The 18,515-nt window shown below is 41.5% G+C and overlaps 2 protein-coding genes across 3 annotated transcripts in view; one reads left to right on the top strand and one right to left on the bottom strand.

The window, feature by feature from the left end:
* The first annotated feature begins 5,279 nt into the window (after nucleotides 1-5,279).
* Nucleotides 5,280-8,861, top strand: slc38a8a (solute carrier family 38 member 8a). Its single transcript, XM_065009932.1, is given in 9 exon segments — nucleotides 5,280-5,494; nucleotides 5,497-5,519; nucleotides 6,474-6,606; nucleotides 6,609-6,680; nucleotides 6,884-7,028; nucleotides 7,159-7,263; nucleotides 7,676-7,733; nucleotides 8,657-8,683; nucleotides 8,685-8,861. Coding segments are annotated over 9 exon segments (885 nt in total). The 5' UTR covers nucleotides 5,280-5,349.
* A 2,592-nt stretch (nucleotides 8,862-11,453) lies between these two features.
* The window catches only part of necab2 (N-terminal EF-hand calcium binding protein 2), a 132,881-nt gene continuing 125,819 nt past the window's right edge, over nucleotides 11,454-18,515 (bottom strand). For both annotated transcript variants that reach the window (XM_029634229.2, XM_029634228.2), the window contains 3 exons: nucleotides 16,859-16,936; nucleotides 12,634-12,725; nucleotides 11,454-11,699 (listed from right to left, as the gene is read on the bottom strand). In XM_029634229.2, coding sequence (XP_029490089.1) covers nucleotides 11,671-11,699; nucleotides 12,634-12,725; nucleotides 16,859-16,936 — 199 coding nt within the window. In that variant the 3' untranslated portion in view covers nucleotides 11,454-11,670. The remainder of the gene's footprint in view (nucleotides 11,700-12,633; nucleotides 12,726-16,858; nucleotides 16,937-18,515) is intronic.

An 18,515-nucleotide genomic window follows, 5' to 3' on the forward strand; every position in this document is an offset into this window, starting at 1 on the left:
TTCTGACTTTCTACAGTGCTGCATTTTGATGAGTGTTTCTCATATCAGAATTTCAGTGTATGATCTTAGCAGTTTAATGGTATGGGAGTAATGCCATACTAGAGTTCCCACTATAGCCTCCCTCAAATTCCATTAGTTGTCTGAGGATCAGTCTCCTTGTCGACCATTTTGTCACCTCCTTGGTTGTGAGGTGGACTAATTCCATAAAAGGTGATGAGGGCCGAACGGTCCTGCTAAAGACCCAGCCTGATCCACTTTTTAATGGGGGTGAACAGCCTGTGAAAATGTCACTGATCCTTCTGATGACAGCCCACAATGTATGCTAATTGCCTGGAGAACATGGGAACTGACCCTGTAACCAGTTATCTGTGGTTAAATGGATTTTAAAAATATTTTCTTAAACAAGGTCACATGCCCCTCTTTTCCCTTGGAAAGTTCCCAGCAGCCAGGAAAAGGAGCCAACGATTTCTCCTGACATTGCCGAATGTGACAGTCAGCAAACCTGTACCTACAGGCTTCACCACCACCACAGACCTGGCTACCCACACCCACCCTAGTGATGCATGTTGGGGAGAGTGGGGTAAGTTGAGCCATCTCTTGTTTCTAGGAAACTATACAAACTGAATGTGACCTAATATTTAGGAAACCATCGCATGAAGTCTGAATGAAACCACATGTAAAAAGTGGTAAGCAAGTTAGGGCCAAAGATCGTATTTTCACAAAGTCAAATTAATTTGGGTTATAGGTTTCATGATGCTTGTCTATTTTTATTTAACCTTAATTTAACTAGGCAAGTCAGTTAAGAACAAAATCTTATTTTACAATAATGGCCTATCCCGGCCAAACCCTCCCCTAACCATTTATTTATTTAATTTCACCTTTATTTAACCAGGTAGGCCAGTTGAGAACAAGTTCTCATTTACAATTGCGACCTGGCCAAGATAAAGTAAAGCAGTTCGACACACAGCGACACAGTTACACATGGAGTAAAACAAACATACAGTCAATAATACAGTAGAAACAAGTCTATATACGATGTGAGCAAATGAGGTGAGATAAGGGAGGAAAAGGCAAAAAAGGCCATGGTGGAAAAGTAAAACACTGGAATGGTAGTTTTGCAGTGGAAGAATGTGCAAAGTAAAAATAAAAATAATGGGGTGCAAAGGAGCTAAAAAAATTAATTAAATAAATACAGTTGGGAAAGAGGTAGTTGTTTGGGCTAAATTATAGGTGGGCTATGTACAGGTGCAGTAATCTGTGAGCTGCTCTGACAGCTGGTGATTAAAGCTAGTGGGGGAGATAAGTGTTTCCAGTTTCAGAGATTTTTGTAGTTCGTTCCAGTCATTGGCAGCAGAGAACTGGAAGGAGAGGCGGCCAAAGAAAGAATTGGTTTTGGGGGTGACCGGAGAGATATACCTGCTGGAGCGCGTGCTACAGGTGGGTGATGCTATGGTGACCAGCGAGCTGAGATAAGGGGGGACTTTACCTAGCAGGGTCTTGTAGATGACAGAGTTCAGTGTGTCAAATCGGAGGGCATGCTGTCCGGTCCTCTAGCAGTCTCTATGGGGGTGCCACAGGGTTCAATTCTCGGGCCGACTCTTTTCTCTGTATATATCAATGATGTTGCTCTTGCTGCGGGTGATTCCCTGATCCACCTCTACGCAGACGACACCATTCTATATACTTTCGGCCCGTCATTGGACACTGTGCTATCTAACCTCCAAACGAGCTTCAATGCCATACAACACTCCTTCCGTGGCCTCCAACTGCTCTTAAACGCTAGTAAAACCAAATGCATGCTTTTCAACCGATCGCTGCCTGCACCCGCATGCCCGACTAGCATCACCACCCTGGATGGTTCCGACCTTGAATATGTGGACATCTATAAGTACCTAGGTGTCTGGCTAGACTGCAAACTCTCCTTCCAGACTCATATCAAACATCTCCAATCGAAAATCAAATCAAGAGTCGGCTTTCTATTCCGCAACAAAGCCTCCTTCACTCACGCCGCCAAGCTTACCCTAGTAAAACTGACTATCCTACCGATCCTCGACTTCGGCGATGTCATCTACAAAATGGCTTCCAACACTCTACTCAGCAAACTGGATGCAGTCTATCGCAGTGCCATCCGCTTTGTCACTAAAGCACCTTATACCACCCACCACTGCGACTTGTATGCTCTAGTCGGCTGGCCCTCGCTACATATTCGTCGCCAGACCCACTGGCTCCAGGTCATCTACAAGTCCATGCTAGGTAAAGCTCCGCCTTATCTCAGTTCACTGGTCACGATGGCAACACCCATCCGTAGCACGCGCTCCAGCAGGTGTATCTCATTGATCATCCCTAAAGCCAACACCTCAATTGGCCGCCTTTCGTTCCAGTACTCTGCTGCCTGTGACTGGAACGAATTGCAAAAATCGCTGAAGTTGGAGACTTTTATCTCCCTCACCAACTTCAAACATCAGCTATCTGAGCAGCTAACCGATCGCTGCAGCTGTACATAGTCTATTGGTAAATAGCCCACCCATTTTCACCTACCTCATCCCCATACTGTTTTTATTTATTTACTTTTCTGCTCTTTTGCACACCAATATCTCTACATGACCATCTGATCATTTATCACTCCAGTGTTAATCTGCAAAATTGTAATTATTCGCCTACCTCATGCCTTTTGCACACATTGTATATAGACTCCCCTTTTTTCTCTACTGTGTTATTGACTTGTTAATTGTTTACTCCATGTGTAACTCTGTGTTGTCTGTTCACACTGCTATGCTTTATCTTGGCCAGGTCGCAGTTGCAAATGAGAACTTGTTCTCAACTAGCCTACCTGGTTAAATAAAGGTGAAATAAATAAAAAATAAAAATGACATGGAGCCAGTGGGTTTGGCGACGAGTATGAAGCGAGGGCCAGCCAATGAGAGCGTACAGGTCGCAATGGTGGGTAGTATATGGGGCTTTGGTGACAAAACGGATGGCACTGTGATAGACTGCATCCAATTTGTTGAGTAGGGTATTGGAGGCTATTTTGTAAATGACATCGCGAAGTCGAGGATTGGTAGGATTGTCAGTTTTACAAGGGTATGTTTGGCATCATGAGTGAAGAATGCTTTGTTGCGAAATAGGAAGCCAATTCTAGATTTAACTTTGGATTGGAGATGCTTGATGTGGGTCTTGAAGGAGAGTTTACAGTCTAACCAGACACCTAGGTATTTGTAGTTGTCCACGTATTCTAAGTCGGAGCCGTCCAGAGTAGTGATGTTAGACAAGCGGGCAGGGGCAGGCAGCGATCGGTTGAAGAGCATGCATTTAGTTTTACTTGTATTTAAGAGCAATTGGAGGCCACGGAAGGAGAGTTGTAATGGCATTGAAGCTTGCCTGGAGTGTTGTTAACACAGTGTCCAAAGAAGGGCCAGAAGTATACAGAATGGTGTCGTCTGCGTAGAGGTGGATCAGAGACTCACCAGCAGCAAGAGCGACATCATTGATGTATACAGAGAAGAGAGTCGGTCCAAGAATTGAACCCTGTGGAGACTGCCAGAGGTCCGGACAGCAGACCCTCCGATTTGACACACTGAACTCTATCAGAGTAACCTAGATGATGCTGGGTCAATTTTTCGCCGCCCTATGGGACTCCTGATCACGGCCGGTTGTGATACAGCCCGGGATTGAACCAGGGTCTGTAGTGACGCCTCTAGCACTGAGATGCAGTGCCTTAGACTGCTGTGCTACTCGGTAGCATACAAAACCAAATTAGTTTTTTTCATAATTTGGGGTCTAGAACCAGGTATTAACAGAGCTTTGACATGCATTCTTTGTCCTGATCTTATCCACATTCTGATTGTGTCCACATTTTCAGACCGGTGTGGTCACATTCTTGCCGACCAGTTTCTTGGGCTTAGTAGCCTCATGCAGAGAACTTGTCTCCCAATTGGCACATCGAAACAACATCCTTGTCCCAGACATCTGGTCAAGAAATGGAAGACAAAGGGATATTGAACAGAGATCTACTGTATATCCGAATCAGTGGAGGCTGTTGAGGGGAGGACGGCTCATAATAATGACTGGAACGGAGCGAATGGAATGGCATCAAACTGTTTGAATTTGATTCTGATTCCGCTCCAGCCATTACCACGAGCCCGTCCTCCCCAATTAAGGTGCCACCAACCTCCTGTGATCTGAATGTAGGCATACATTTAAGATATACAATATACCACACCCATATTCCATTACTTAAACTTTGACCTACCAGCACTTACCCCAAAGCCACTTACCCTGCCTCTATGCTCAACTTACCACATACCACAAGTTGTGTCGAAACCTCTTTTTCCAGGGGGGGACAAGCTATGTTTTAATAACTGTTATCAATTCTGATTATTTCCAGGGATACACAACATCCTGAAATATACACTATCTTTGTTAGAACAAATACTATATTTCCCTAGTCGTAGTGACGCTAAATGTAAAAAATGTCTCACTGTCCCCTGTCTGTAGTGCTCAAGGACAGGACTTACATTCCATGAGAGCAACATTACTTTTTAAACCATGATTTGAAGCTAAACAAAAGCATGATCTTTATAAGTAATTCTTCAAAATCAAGGGGCATATACTTTACTGGACAAATTACTGGATATATTAGACTGGCTGTAAGATCATCACGACTTTACAACATTTGGTTATAGTTTTGTATTTCGAAAAACATCATGGGCTACTTGTTGCTGCCTTGATTAACTTGAGGCCACCAGTGCAGGTCAACTTGGGTCACTCAGGTCAACAAGCTCTCAATTAGATATTTATTCATGCTTCTCCAAATATATAATTTTGAAGTTGCTCCAAATGTCAAATGTCAGTGTTTTTTGACACCCCGGGTTGACAAATGTTTTTAAATTAAGTGTCCACCACTGGGATCGAATATACAGCCTTCTGGGATTACACCCATTCGCCACCCCCACCCATAACGCCCTATCAAAACCCAAGCCTACTTGATGGTAGTAGTGCTCACTGTTGCTCCTTGTGGAATTTCCCGACGTCCTCAGGATGTGAATCAGCGTCCAATTTCAAAGTCACTCTTGAGCGATCTGCCTGACTCATATCACCTATCTGAATGAAATAATGAATATTGATCATTGACAGTTTGTTCACGTGGTAATTCATAAAGGGTAGACTCTTTTGAAATTGGAAACAAGTGGAGCATGGTTATCATTGGTTTGAAAACTTGGGAGACACCTCCACTTTCAATCCTCCCTGCTCCAGCCTACTTTCCAGTTCATGTTGAGCATATTCATGTGAATACCACCTGGCACGAGTTGCATAGGTTTTTCAAAGAGTTTGGAGCAAGTCTGACCAAGCATGGAAGAGTTGGCGAGAGAAAGCATCAGCTTGCTGGCCAAGCCCGTGCTCGATACAGACGGCCCAAGACTTGCATATATGGGAGCAGTTTTCCTCATGCTCAAATCTGCGCTTGGTGCGGGACTTCTCAATTTCCCTTGGGCTTTCACACTGCAGTCGCCGTGGAAATGGTTAGTGACTTTAGTGACCCCAACCTGGTCTCAGAGCATTTCGTATTATTCTGTACATAAATCTGAGACACTGTATTTTGTATGATATGTTAAGTTTGGTATGGTTACATAAGACAAAACGTTACTTAAGGCAAAAATGAAAGTAGGGTGGTTGGATGGGTGGGCGTATAACACGAACGTCTAGCAACCCAAAGATTGCAAGTTCAAATTTAATCGCAGAGAACTTTAGACTGTTACCTAATTACTTTATAACTTTTTACTACTTTTTTACTTTCCAACTACTTAGCATGTTAGCTAACCCTAACCCTTTAACCTAACTCCTAAACTTATAAACTTATATTGTATGTTTTGAAAATTTGTAACATATAATTCGATTTGTAATTCGTAACATATCATATGAAATGGGTGATGGACATCCACAAATTAATACATACCATACATATCATACTAAATGTACTGTCTCAGATTTACATACAGAATAATACTAAATGCTCTGAGACCAAGTTGCTGACCCTGGTAAACAAAACATGTATAGCCTATATTCCTGTTCTTTAACTCATTTACAACCATCACTAACAATCTCCTCCTGATTTTAAACTTAATTCAAACCAATTTAAACAATCCAATCTACTCTATCTCTACTAAATCCCATTGACTTACTTGACATGTAATTTCATGCGCTGGTGAACCTTCTGAAATTGGGTGTAGGTGATTATTTTTGGGAAAGGTCAAATGATTTCCAGTTATTGCATTTTATATAGAATCAATATAAAGAACACAAGCATTCTTTAGACTAGTGTAATAACTGATATTCACCTCTGACATTCCCTCTGGTTATCCCTTCCTCTCATCACTTTTATCCTTCATAGGCCTACTCTCTAATTCACTGATCAATAACATCTCTCTTCTCCCACTGAGCAACCTCTTGATTGTATTTTTATCCCTCTGCCCCAGGTGTCCCCGGTGTTCCTCATCAGTGGCCTGGTAATCCTGGGCTACTCCTCCTCCATCAGTGGTCAGAACACATACCAAGCCGTGGTGAAGGATGTGTGTGGGCCTGCGATCGGGCAACTCTGTGAGGTCGTGTTCTCTTCAACCTCTTCATGATCTCTGTGGCTTTCCTGGTCATAGTAACGGACCAGCTGGAGAAATGTGAGTCATCTCCGTGACCACATGACTCCCTGAGATCTCTTGCTGGATTATGTTATAGAAATTCCTTCCTGAATTATTTCTTCTGGAGCCTTTGAAATCATCTGATTTTGTTTCCCCCCATCCTTCTCATTATGTAATGATGCTCATAGGAAATGGGTTAATGATATAGATTGTCAACATTATATCTGATACATGTTTCATGATGTCATTTGTGTTTGTGTTGATAACTGGATTACATGAAGCAGACATGCCATTCCACTGGTAAACAGACCCACATTTTGTCCTCATCCTCCTGTGTGTCTTCCTCATCCTCCCTCTCTCCATCCCTAAAGAGATCAGTATTCAGAAGTACATCAGGTGAGGTATTTATGGGCAGTTTAATATGGCATTGCAAAGACTACTTGGTGCATAACATTGCAATATTGACATGTCTGTTGCTGCCATATTCAATATCATGTTATACTCAAGCCTTTCCCCCTCTTTGAAGTATTTTAGGTACTCTGGCCGCTACATACCTAACAGTGTCCATCGTTCTGAAATATCACACAAGAGAGGAACGTGAGGTGCACATATCCACCCTCTACAGTAGTGGGTGAGTGCTTGTAATCCCAATTAATATGAGTCATTTCTATCTTTTTTATATAATCTGAGGTGAACAATAGATAGGAGTTTATGATAGGCCTCTATGATAGGTCTATGTGCTAGGTAGAAAAATGCTGTCAAAGTTAAATGTAGCCTTTTATGCATCTAGGTCTGTGAGATCAGGATATAAGATGATATTTTAATAAAAGTAACTTCTAAACATTCTGCTCTTGTTAAAGGTAGTTTAATTTTCAACAACATTTTGACTGTTTGGGATTGAAGTCATGGCCATCAGCCGCCCACACATTGTAATTTTTCAGTGTGATTGACACACGAACTGTAAAAGACTGACATTGCCTCAAAGGTCAGACCAGGTACTTCAGAAAAAGCCTTTCCATAGTTTTGTTGTTGGCTCTCTGTAGAATAAGCTCTATGCCTTCGATGTTCAGCGTTATCCCGACCATCTGCTTTGGCTTTCAGGTGAGTACGGCTTAAATCATGTCTGGTTTTCAAAGAGGTTACTAGTGAGGTTAGATCATTTTCTTTATGAAGCCAATGGTTAAAGGTCTGGCATTTACCCCAAATTCTGGTCAATTGAGGAGCTGTCTGGAAACCCATCACAGTCCAGTCGAGCCTCAGGCTATCCTGCTCTTTAAAATGGCTAAGGAGAGCTGGTTCTCTGTTCAATATTTGAACATAGGTAAGATTGAAAACAAGTGTTATTTTCCACTTTTCTTCCAGAGGTATTTTTTGTTGTAATGTTCTGAGTAACCAAGGGAACACAGGAGGATGATCAGAAATGCAATTAAAGGGCAGTGGGAGAGAGAACTAGTGTTGTACGAACCATCCTGATCTCTCAAGCTTACATTCTGTTAAACTATCCGTTTAGCGAAACCGAACTTAAGCTTGCGAGATCAGGATGGTTCATACGAAGCTAAAAGAGGCCCACAAAGCCCAGCTAGCTGAGCCCCTCCACCCTCAGGCTGATTGATTACTTAGCTGGAGAAGAAAAAGGAATGATGGAGATCCGGAAGGAAGGTGGGATGGAGGAATGTTGGAGGAACATATTGATGAAACCTGGGAGAACTTTGCTTATGCAATGTATACTTTTGCATTGGAAGCTTGTCTCAGCTCATGACAAAGGCTTTGACGTCCTATGAGCATTAACAGCTTTGGAGCCCCATACTATTGATTGCTTCTCTGGCTCTTACATTGAGACTAACTGGACACCAGAATGATTCAAAGGATTAATTGTTGGGGCTCTTTTTCCTGTGAGAACTGTCTGTGAAAATTAGAGCTATATGAGTGACACAAGTCTCAGTCTCAGGTCTATGTAGCCATGTTTATCTGTGCTTTGCATTCTGAATCTGCCTTGTCCTGTTCTGTATCATTCTGTGCTCCAGTGTCACGAGGCTTGCACAGCCATCTACAGCAACATGCAGCAGCATGGAGAACAAAAGCCTGTCCCACTGGGTGTTCATCTCTGTGTTGTCTGTGTTCTTCTGCCTGGTCATCTACTCCCTAACTTGGCTCATCCTTTCAATACTCTATCTGATAGCACCAAGTGATTGTAGTGAACACAGCGACTATACGACTGCACACTCTTAGAAAAAGGGTTCCATAGTAGAACCCTTTTTGGTTTCAGGTAGAACCCTTTTGGTCTCCATGTAGAACCCCCTGTGGAAAGGGTTCTACCTGGAACCAAAAAGGGTTCTTCAAAGAGTTTTCCTATAGACCCAGTCGGTATTAGATATAACGTCGCGGCACTGCCCGCCTGTGGGGAAAACAACCTGTGGTTACCAAGGTTACTACTTTGACTCACAGCAAAAACATGACCTTTTTCAAACTCAATTTTCTTGAGGTCGAATTGTTTTACTAAATTACAAAACTACATTTTAGAGAAGTACCACATATCTAAAGGTTACTTTTCTAAAGGTTACTGTTCTCGCCACTTAGAAAAAGGTAATATTGTAGGGCTTCCCTCATGCCCCTTTTCATGATAATGCTAACAGCCAAGTGAGTGAGTAAAAACAGTTTATGCAAAAAGGTTCAATGCAGATGTGGGTAGCTATTTCGTTAACATCTTTAGCAGTTGTATGGTTTGGGGTTAGATGCTGTTCAGGGTTCTGTTGGTTCTAGACTTGGAGCAATTAGGGTTAAGTGCCTTGCTCAAAGGCACATCAATAGATCTTTTTTTTACCTAGTCGACTGGGATTCTTAACAGCGACCTTTCGGTTACTGGCCTTCTGTGAACAGTATATCGATATTCATCATTGTATTGACATGTTTGTCAGAAGTTTAAAAAAAGAAGTTTAATAGGAAATATGCACTGGCACTTGTTTCGCTTGTCTTCATACGTGTCGACTGCATGCTTTCCCAGAAATGTAAAGCAATCAAGCAACAGATTCATGGTTTATTTCAGTATTACCATTTTATTGAGTTGCATCACTCTACATGATCTAGAATTTCAACAACGTTAAGACTAAATATAGTACTTGCATCCCTGCAATAAGTCTCTACACTCAAAGAGAGAAAGCCATTTTACTGAAACATACATAAGTATAAGAATTAGTATTTCATTAAACATTGCCATAAAAGTGAATGTTCATTCTGTATGGCATTTTCTATTCATATATATTTTTGTTTCGTCTGTCCTTTATAGGAATACTATAAAAGAAAAATAAGAAACACACAAAACCCATTGAAAATAGCATGGCTAAATACTACAGCAAATAAGTTACTGGACATTCATTTGAACATGCACTCAAGTGAGGGATAAGGAGAGAAAAAATTGATTGCACAGTTTAGGGAACAGCCAGGAATGTTATAGAAATAGTATTGGCATTTTTTTTGTCTGGCTGGCTCTGACCTGTTCATACAGAACCCAACAGAAGCAACGGATAAATAGAAAACCTTTCCAGTAGAATTTCCCCACGTCTGTCAACAAGGGATCCATGCACTTGCTCCATTCTGTAATACTGATGCTGAGGCTAATATAAAGCCCAAGGCGTGCTATTCATTATTGATTAATATCACAGGTGCATTAACACTGAGAAGTCCAGGGTTCTCTCAAGGTAAAGTGTAATGTGACCTAGCACCAGAGATTGAACTGGACATGAGTTCATTCCATTTCAGTGGTGGTCCTAGTTATGATCAAAGGCAAGTAAACAAACCGTTTTATTTATTTTACAGTGCACAAGGACAGTATTTGTTATTACTTGATATTATCTGAGAATGTTATCCTGGGGAGGGAGAGTTTGATATTCCCCCATTGGTTAAGGACAGGCTTGCCATGACCTTCATGTGCTTACAGGACAAACAAAAAAATTAAATGGCGAGGTAGGTGAAATATTCCGCCCTCTAAAGGTTGATCAAGATGAGTGATTCATACATTATTCTTTATAGATAACATTCATATTTTGATAATTTCTAATACTCTCATACGTTATATATCTTAATCGCTATATTCCATTTATGTACATTGTGGTTTTTGACTAGGTCTCTGTTTGATCATGTTGATTTCCGGTTAGTGAAATTGGGGTTGGACAAAGTCGTCATGGTCCTAGATGTGCACAAGAGGTTCTTCTCTAACTGGGCTGGTGGGTGAACATTCTGATATATTTTCTGTTACTATCATTTTGCTTGATAGGTGTGTAAACATCTCCTTTTTGCTCAATTGCAATGAACATTGTGATTGTAAGATGGGGCTGTGCGTTAGATGTTTAAAATCTAATTAGTGTGTGTTTATGGGAAATCCTGCCTAGGTACCCACTTACAACCTCAACCATATGCTGATGTATAAGGCTTGAGATTGTGTTGGTCAACAAGGGAACTGCTGCAGCAAACCAAGTTTTGCTACTTTTGTAGTAATTGCTTTTTCTTCATAATTTTGCACTGTATCACGAAAGACATCAATACAAATATAATTATAATATAACATTTTTTCATATAATTTTACTAGACTTTAACAGCTAATATATCCAGTGCTGATTCATACATGTACTTTTAACACAACGGAAGAAACAACCTTAACCGCTTGATAGAGACGAATGTTGAGCGTTCTATTAGTCTACCATTAGCAGTAGCAGGTTCATGTCTTTAGTCAAAATGGATGACATGCACGAGAGCCTCAAAAGCAGGTTAACAGTTCACGTCATTTCTACCATGACTTGAGGGTGAATGATATGATGAAGAAATGCATTGGATGGAGGTAATCTCGCTTTAATGCACTGTTCAATATTCACTGCAATTGACGCATTCCATTTTGCCTCAATATCAAACAGACACTGTGTAAACATGTACTTACAAAAGAGAGAAAGAGAGGGGTTGTGAGGGTGAGAGAGAGAGGGTGAGGGAGGTTAAGGGGGAGCTAAGGATGGTGGGTGTTGCAGACTCAGGCAATCTGGCCCCACCCCCGTCAGTCTCTGCTCAGGCTGCACCAGGCGGCTGCAGGGAGAGAGACAGAGGGGGAGTTCAGTTAAGACACAAGCAGCTCAGGAATACAAAAAAACAAGTCTATCATTAACACACTCACACATTGACACTCATCTACTGTTTCTCTGCTCAAATGTGACAATACACTGTGTAATATAATTCACATTTAATGTCATACATTTTCAGGTTTGTATGGGGTAAGTCTATGACATAAGGCCTTATGCATTCATGCCAATAACAATAAGTCCACAACGATAAATATCAAGGTATGTGCTTCCCTGACTGTTCCTGCTCTACATTGAACACATCTCTCCCCAGTAGGTTCCCTTGCATTAAGGGCTCCTCATCCATCCCAGACACATGGCACTATGCCAGCATCCCTCTCCAACCTGGACTCAGAGCATTTCGTATTATTCCTACGTATATCCAAGACACTCCATTTAGTACAATATGCTACGTTTTGTGTGGTATGTATTAATTTGTGGATGTCCATCACCAATTTCATATGATTACAATTCGTATGATATGTTACGGATAATAGGTAGCTAATAGTAGCTAATGTTAGCTAGTTTAGGAGTTAGGTGAAACGGTTAGGGTTAGGGGAAGCGTTAGCTAAAAGGGTTAGCTTTAGGTGAAGGGTTAGCTAAAATAGTTAACATTAGGAAAAGGGTTAGCTAACATGCTAAGTAGTTGGAATGTAGCAAAAAAGTAGTAAGTAAGCTAAAATGCTAAAGTTATCTGTGATGAGATTCGAACTCGCAACTCTTGTTACTACGCCCACCCATCTACCCCGACCAACTACCCTCCTTTTGTTTTGCCTTATGTAAGCATCTGTCTTATGTAACCACAGCAAACGTAACATATCATACTAAATCGAGTGTCTCGGATTTATGTATAGAACAAAATGAAATTCTCTGAAACCTGGTTGCCCTCTCAGGAGACTAACCTGGCACAGCGACAGTGGACACAGCCTCGGGCTGGCACAGAGTGTCCACTTTAACATGTTGAAAGGCCTTGGAAGATGCAGTCTGGAGGTGTCTGAGGACAGAGGTGGAGGACATAAAATCACACAAAGACAGACAAGGACATATGCACGCTCACTCACTTCTTCAGTATGCCCCATAGATTATATTGTGATTGTGAGCAGTAAAATATTAATGAGAACATACAAGATAAAGACGCATTACAGCCTCAGCACATCCCCAAAATCATCAATAAGGAATTATGTTAGCCTTATTCTAGCTGTAGCTAGATTACGCTACTGCTACTCTCTGTTCATCATATATGCATAGTCACTTTAACCATATCTACATGTACATACTACCTCAATCAGCCTGACTAACCGGTGTCTGTATGTAGCCTCGCTACGTTTATAGCCTCGCTACTGTATATAGCCTGTCTTTTTTACTGTTGTTTTATTTCTTTACTTACCTATTGCCTTTTTTGCACTATTGGTTAGAGCCCGTAAGTAAGCATTTCACTGTAAGTATACCTGTTGTATTCGGCGCACGTGACAAATATACTGATTTGAATTGATTCCTGCTGCTGTAGAGTCACATACTGTACATTTGGTGGTCTGTGCCGTTTAAGATGAAGGAGGACGATTGTTTTTTGTTTTTATTACAGCATATTGGATGACTGTCATTCATATTCCATTCACCCAGCTCAATGTAATGTCCATAGGTTTAGGCTACTACATTATATTCAAATTTTCCCTATACCCATCATGAGGTTGTTACAACCTAGCCTATGAATGAAAGTTTACAATATACTGTAGGTGCACACATGTCAAGATAATTTTTTTAAGTGACAGACAGTGACACATGGACAGATAGTGACATATTCAATACCGCCTGGCACACTCTTTCTTGCCTGCATCTAGCTGATCTAGGGTGTAATCATTAGTACAACCATTGCAAACTAGAGTTTCTATTGGACAAATTCAGGTATATTTATCCTTGTTTCATTATGTTTGCTTCTGTTTAAGAAACGTTTTTCAACAGAATTGGCAGAATGAATACACCCCTGATCACACGTAAACACAGTTCACTTTCATAGCAGCCATGTTGTATTCCTTCTCGCATTTACGCACTCTCCTCCTCTCACCTTTTCCCTTCACTTGTGGACTTCAATGCACAACACATCAGCTGCGTGTGACCAAGCGAAAAAACCTTTCCAAGCCAAACCATATAATAACCGCTACACACAGCCTACATTGTTGTCACCATATTAGCCAAAGTAACGTCATAGTCAACATAGCTAATAGAATTAACGTGTTACTTAACATGTTACAGTCATTTGTACAGTATACAGTTAGTAAGCAGTTTAGCAGTTACACCGGCGGGCCCCGGTGACAATAAATGAATAAAACCAAAAGCTTACCCTGACTTGGAAAAATCATAGTATTGTTTTGGATAGTCATAGTTAGCTACCTAACATACATCCCTCTGTTTGAGCCGGGTGTTTGAGTAGGCTAAACTGTCTAGCTGCATTTGCTAGCTAAGTAAGTGAAAGTGAAAATGAAAAAAAAAGACTAAATATCTCTCTCTTGCTTCTCCTTCATTTTTTCAGAAATTAATTACTGTTTTTCTCTCTCTTTGAGTCAACTACTCACCACATTTCATGCACTGCAGTGATAGCTAGCTGTAGCTTATGCTTTCAGTACTAGATTCATTCTCTGATCCTTTGATTGGGTGGACAACATATCAGATCATGCTGAAAGAGCTCTGATAGGTTAGAGGACGTCCTCTGGGAAGTTGTCATAATTACTGTGTAAGTCTATGGAAGGGGGTGAGAACCATGAGCCTCCTAGGTTTTGTATTGCAGTCAATGTACCCAGAGGAGGACGTAAGCTAGCTGTCCTCTGGCTACACCATGGTGCTACCATACAGACTGCTCGTTTTTTCTGTTTTTTAAATTCTATTTAACCATTATTTAACTAGGCAAGTCAGTTAAGAACAAATTCGTATTTACAATGGCGGCCTAGGAACAGTGGGTTAACTGCCTTGTTCAGGGGAAGAATGACAGATTTTTACCTTGTCAGCCATTGAGGCTACTGTAGACCGGAATAGCAGAACAGTGTATTTTATCAGTTATTTTATGACGTGAATATATTTAATATAGTTTTATCTAAAAATTATAACTTTTTAAATGTTTCACTATTTTTATTTCTATGAAATTCACTGAGGAGGTTGGTCATCCCCTTCCTCCTCTGAGGAGTCTCCACTGACCTCTACTTAACCAAAGACTGACTCCAGATGTTACCTTAGAATGAACAACAAAAACACTAAGCAACGATGGCTCTTCTATATTCATCCACCCAATCATGTAAGAAATACAGACACAGTGCATAGTGAGTCTACACATCCCTTGCACAGTCTTCAAATTTCGCTGCCTTAAAATAAAACAATAAATAATAATTAGGTTTTTGTTCTCCACACTTCCAAAGTTTAAGAAAAAGTATAGGATATTTTCCAAATTAATGATTTACATATATTTTTAAAGGATGTCTTGATTGCATATGTCTTCACACCCCAGAGTTAATACTTGGTGGAAGCACCTTTGGCAGCCATTACAGCTGCAAAACATTTTGAATAAGATTCTACCAACTTTGGGTGGTGGACAATTCCTGATACACATGGGAAACTGTTGAGCGTGAAAAACCCAGCAGCGTTGCAGTTCTTGACGGTGTGCCAGGCTACCATACCCTGTTCAAAGGTACTTAAATCTTTTGTCCTGACCATTCACCCTCTGAATGGTATACATACACAATCCATGTCTCAATTCTCTCAAGGCTTAAAAATCATTTTTTAACCTGTCTCCTCCCCTTCATCTACACTTATTTGAAGTGGATTAAACAACTGACATTAATAAGGGACCATAATGTAGATTTCATCTGGATTCACCTGGTCAGTCTATGTCATGGAAAGGGCAGTGTTCATAATGTTTTGTACACTCAGTGTATATCTATTGTTTTTGTCAAAATTGTTCAAGCTCAGTAAATTTGGTTGGGAGTCGTTGATGGATAGAAATATTCAAACCTTGTCTCTGGAATGAGACTGGACCATTCAGGAACACACAACACCTATTGGAAAGCCATTCCAGTGTGTCTTTGGCATTAAAATGTGTGTAATTTTCACGCTAAAAAAGAAAACTATCCCAGGGGTTAGGTCTCTACAAGACTGAGGCAGGGTTTCCTCTAACCTTTTTACCCAGTTTTTGCTCCTTTGATATTTATTTTTATCCTATCCCAGTCCCTGCTGGTGACAAGCATACCCATAACATGATGCTGCCACCAACAACAAAGTCATCCATTCTGTTTCCAACAAGGCCGCTAAGTAATACTGCAAAACAACCCGGCAAAGACACTTTTCGGCCTAAATGAAAATCTGCAGGCTTGGGGCACATCCAATACAACTGCATTTTCAAGTATTGTGGTGACAGCATCACGTTACGGGTATGCATGTCACCTGCCGGGATTGGGGAGTTTGTCAGGATCTAAAGAAATATGAAAGCAGCAAAGCCTAGTCAAAACGTTAGAGGAAAACCCACCTCTGTCTTCTGAAAACCTAACCCTGGGATATAGTTTTATTTTTCAGCAGGACAATTACAATTTTCAATGCCAAAGACAAACCAGAATGGCTTTTCCAAGAGGTGTTGAGTGTTCATGAGTAGTCCAGTCTCAGTCCTGACTTAAAATCTGCTTGAAAGACAGAGACAAGGTTTGAATATCCATCATCCATCAATGAGCTTGAGCAATTTTGACAAAAACAGTGGATAAATGTTGCCCTAAGAGTTGTGCAAAGTTGGTCAAATCTTATTCACAATGATTCACAGATGTTATGGCTGCCAAAATATTAACTCTGGGGTGTGAAGACATACACAATCAAAACTTCTTTGTTTTGTTATATTTATTCCTTTGGAAAATGTTTAATACTTTTTCTTTAACTTTGAAAGTAGTAGGTTGTGTAGATCGGTATCATTTTTGTATTTTATTTTTTATCCCTTTTGAGATTTTAAACGTTTTAAACGTTTTAAAGCAGAAAAATGTGAAGACTGTAAGGTGTGTGAACATTGGACCTATGGGATTATAAAAACACCAATGAGTCAAGGTTCAGGAGATGTGGGAGAGAGAGGAACGAGGTCAAATCTGACACATATCTAGGTCTTACTTTTTCCACTCCTCCTCTCCATCCCAGAACTCATACACCACGAAGGAGAGTCCATCTGGCAGCCGCACTGCAGTCACACTGAGAAAGAAAGGAATAAAAAGAAAGATAGTAAGGCATTGGAAAGTCAATAATGGGCAGTGGACATTGGAGAACTATGAAATATCCTAATAGAGTTCATTGCCAATAAGCATATGTGGTAGTAGTTATGTGTGGTAGTTAAGCAAAGAAACACTTTCACACCACATAAACCATAGCAGTAGACACCCATAGTCACTTGACTTCAGCTCCACTCACTTCCCACCCATTATCTTCCACTGGAGGGCAGTAGTGGTTCAGATGGATGAGTTGTGCCTTGGGTTTAGTGCAGTAGAACAGTTCTACTGTATGAGCTGGGTTTTATAATGGCTTCCATCACAGTGGAGCTCACAACTCCACAGGAGAGACTCCTGACATGTCTTATTGACCCGCTGAACGCTTCCATTATGGCTAGCAGCTCTCTGTTGGAGGTAACATCTATATTAGACCACTACATTGTTTCATTTGACGGGCAGATGCTGTGCAAGGCTCAACAATCACATTAATCAAACCAAAGAAACATTTTGTCCAAGTCAGTGTGTGTCCATCCAAAAGAAAGCTGTGGACAGTGGGAGGTTGATTGAGTGTGCGTCTGTGCATTCATTTGTGTGCTTCCTTCCCATAACTTTGCCAGCGTTTGTGTGTCTCTGAGACTGTGAGTTAAATGACTAAAAAGGAGGACATATTCTTATGGAGTTTGACAGGATGTATTAGTACCATATATAAGCACTTACATTTACATTTACATTTAAGTCATTTAGCAGACGCTCTTATCCAGAGCGACTTACAAATTGGTGCATTCACCTTATGACATCCAGTGGAACAGTAGTGCATCTAAATCTTTTAAGGGGGTGAGAGGGATTACTTTATCCTATCCTAGGTATTCCTTAAAGAGGTGGGGTTTCAGGTGTCTCCGGAAGGTGGTGATTGACTCCGCTGTCCTGGCGTCGTGAGGGAGTTTGTTCCACCATTGGGGGGCCAGAGCAGCGAACAGTTTTGACTGGGCTGAGCGGGAACTGTACTTCCTCAGTGGTAGGGAGGCGAGCAGGCCAGAGGTGGATGAACGCAGTGCCCTTGTTTGGGTGTAGGGCCTGATCAGAGCCTGGAGGTACTGAGGTGCCGTTCCCCTCACAGCTCCGTAGGCAAGCACCATGGTCTTGTAGCGGATGCGAGCTTCAACTGGAAGCCAGTGGAGAGAGCGGAGGAGCGGGTGACGTGAGAGAACTTGGGAAGGTTGAACACCAGACGGGCTGCGGCGTTCTGGATGAGTTGTAGGGGTTTAATGGCACAGGCAGGGAGCCCAGCCAACAGCGAGTTGCAGTAATCCAGACGGGAGATGACGAGTGCCTGGATTAGGACCTGCACCGCTTCCTGTGTGAGGCAGGGTCGTACTCTGCGGATGTTGTAGAGCATGAACCTACAGGAACGGGCCACCGCCTTGATGTTAGTTGAGAACGACAGGGTGTTGTCCAGGATCACACCAAGGTTCTTAGCGCTCTGGGAGGAGGACACAATGGAGTTGTCAACCGTGATGGCGAGATCATGGAACGGGCAGTCCTTCCCCGGGAGGAAGAGCAGCTCC

Source organism: Oncorhynchus nerka, linkage group LG25, assembly GCF_034236695.1.
Source record: "Oncorhynchus nerka isolate Pitt River linkage group LG25, Oner_Uvic_2.0, whole genome shotgun sequence".
Lineage (NCBI taxonomy): Eukaryota > Metazoa > Chordata > Actinopteri > Salmoniformes > Salmonidae > Oncorhynchus > Oncorhynchus nerka.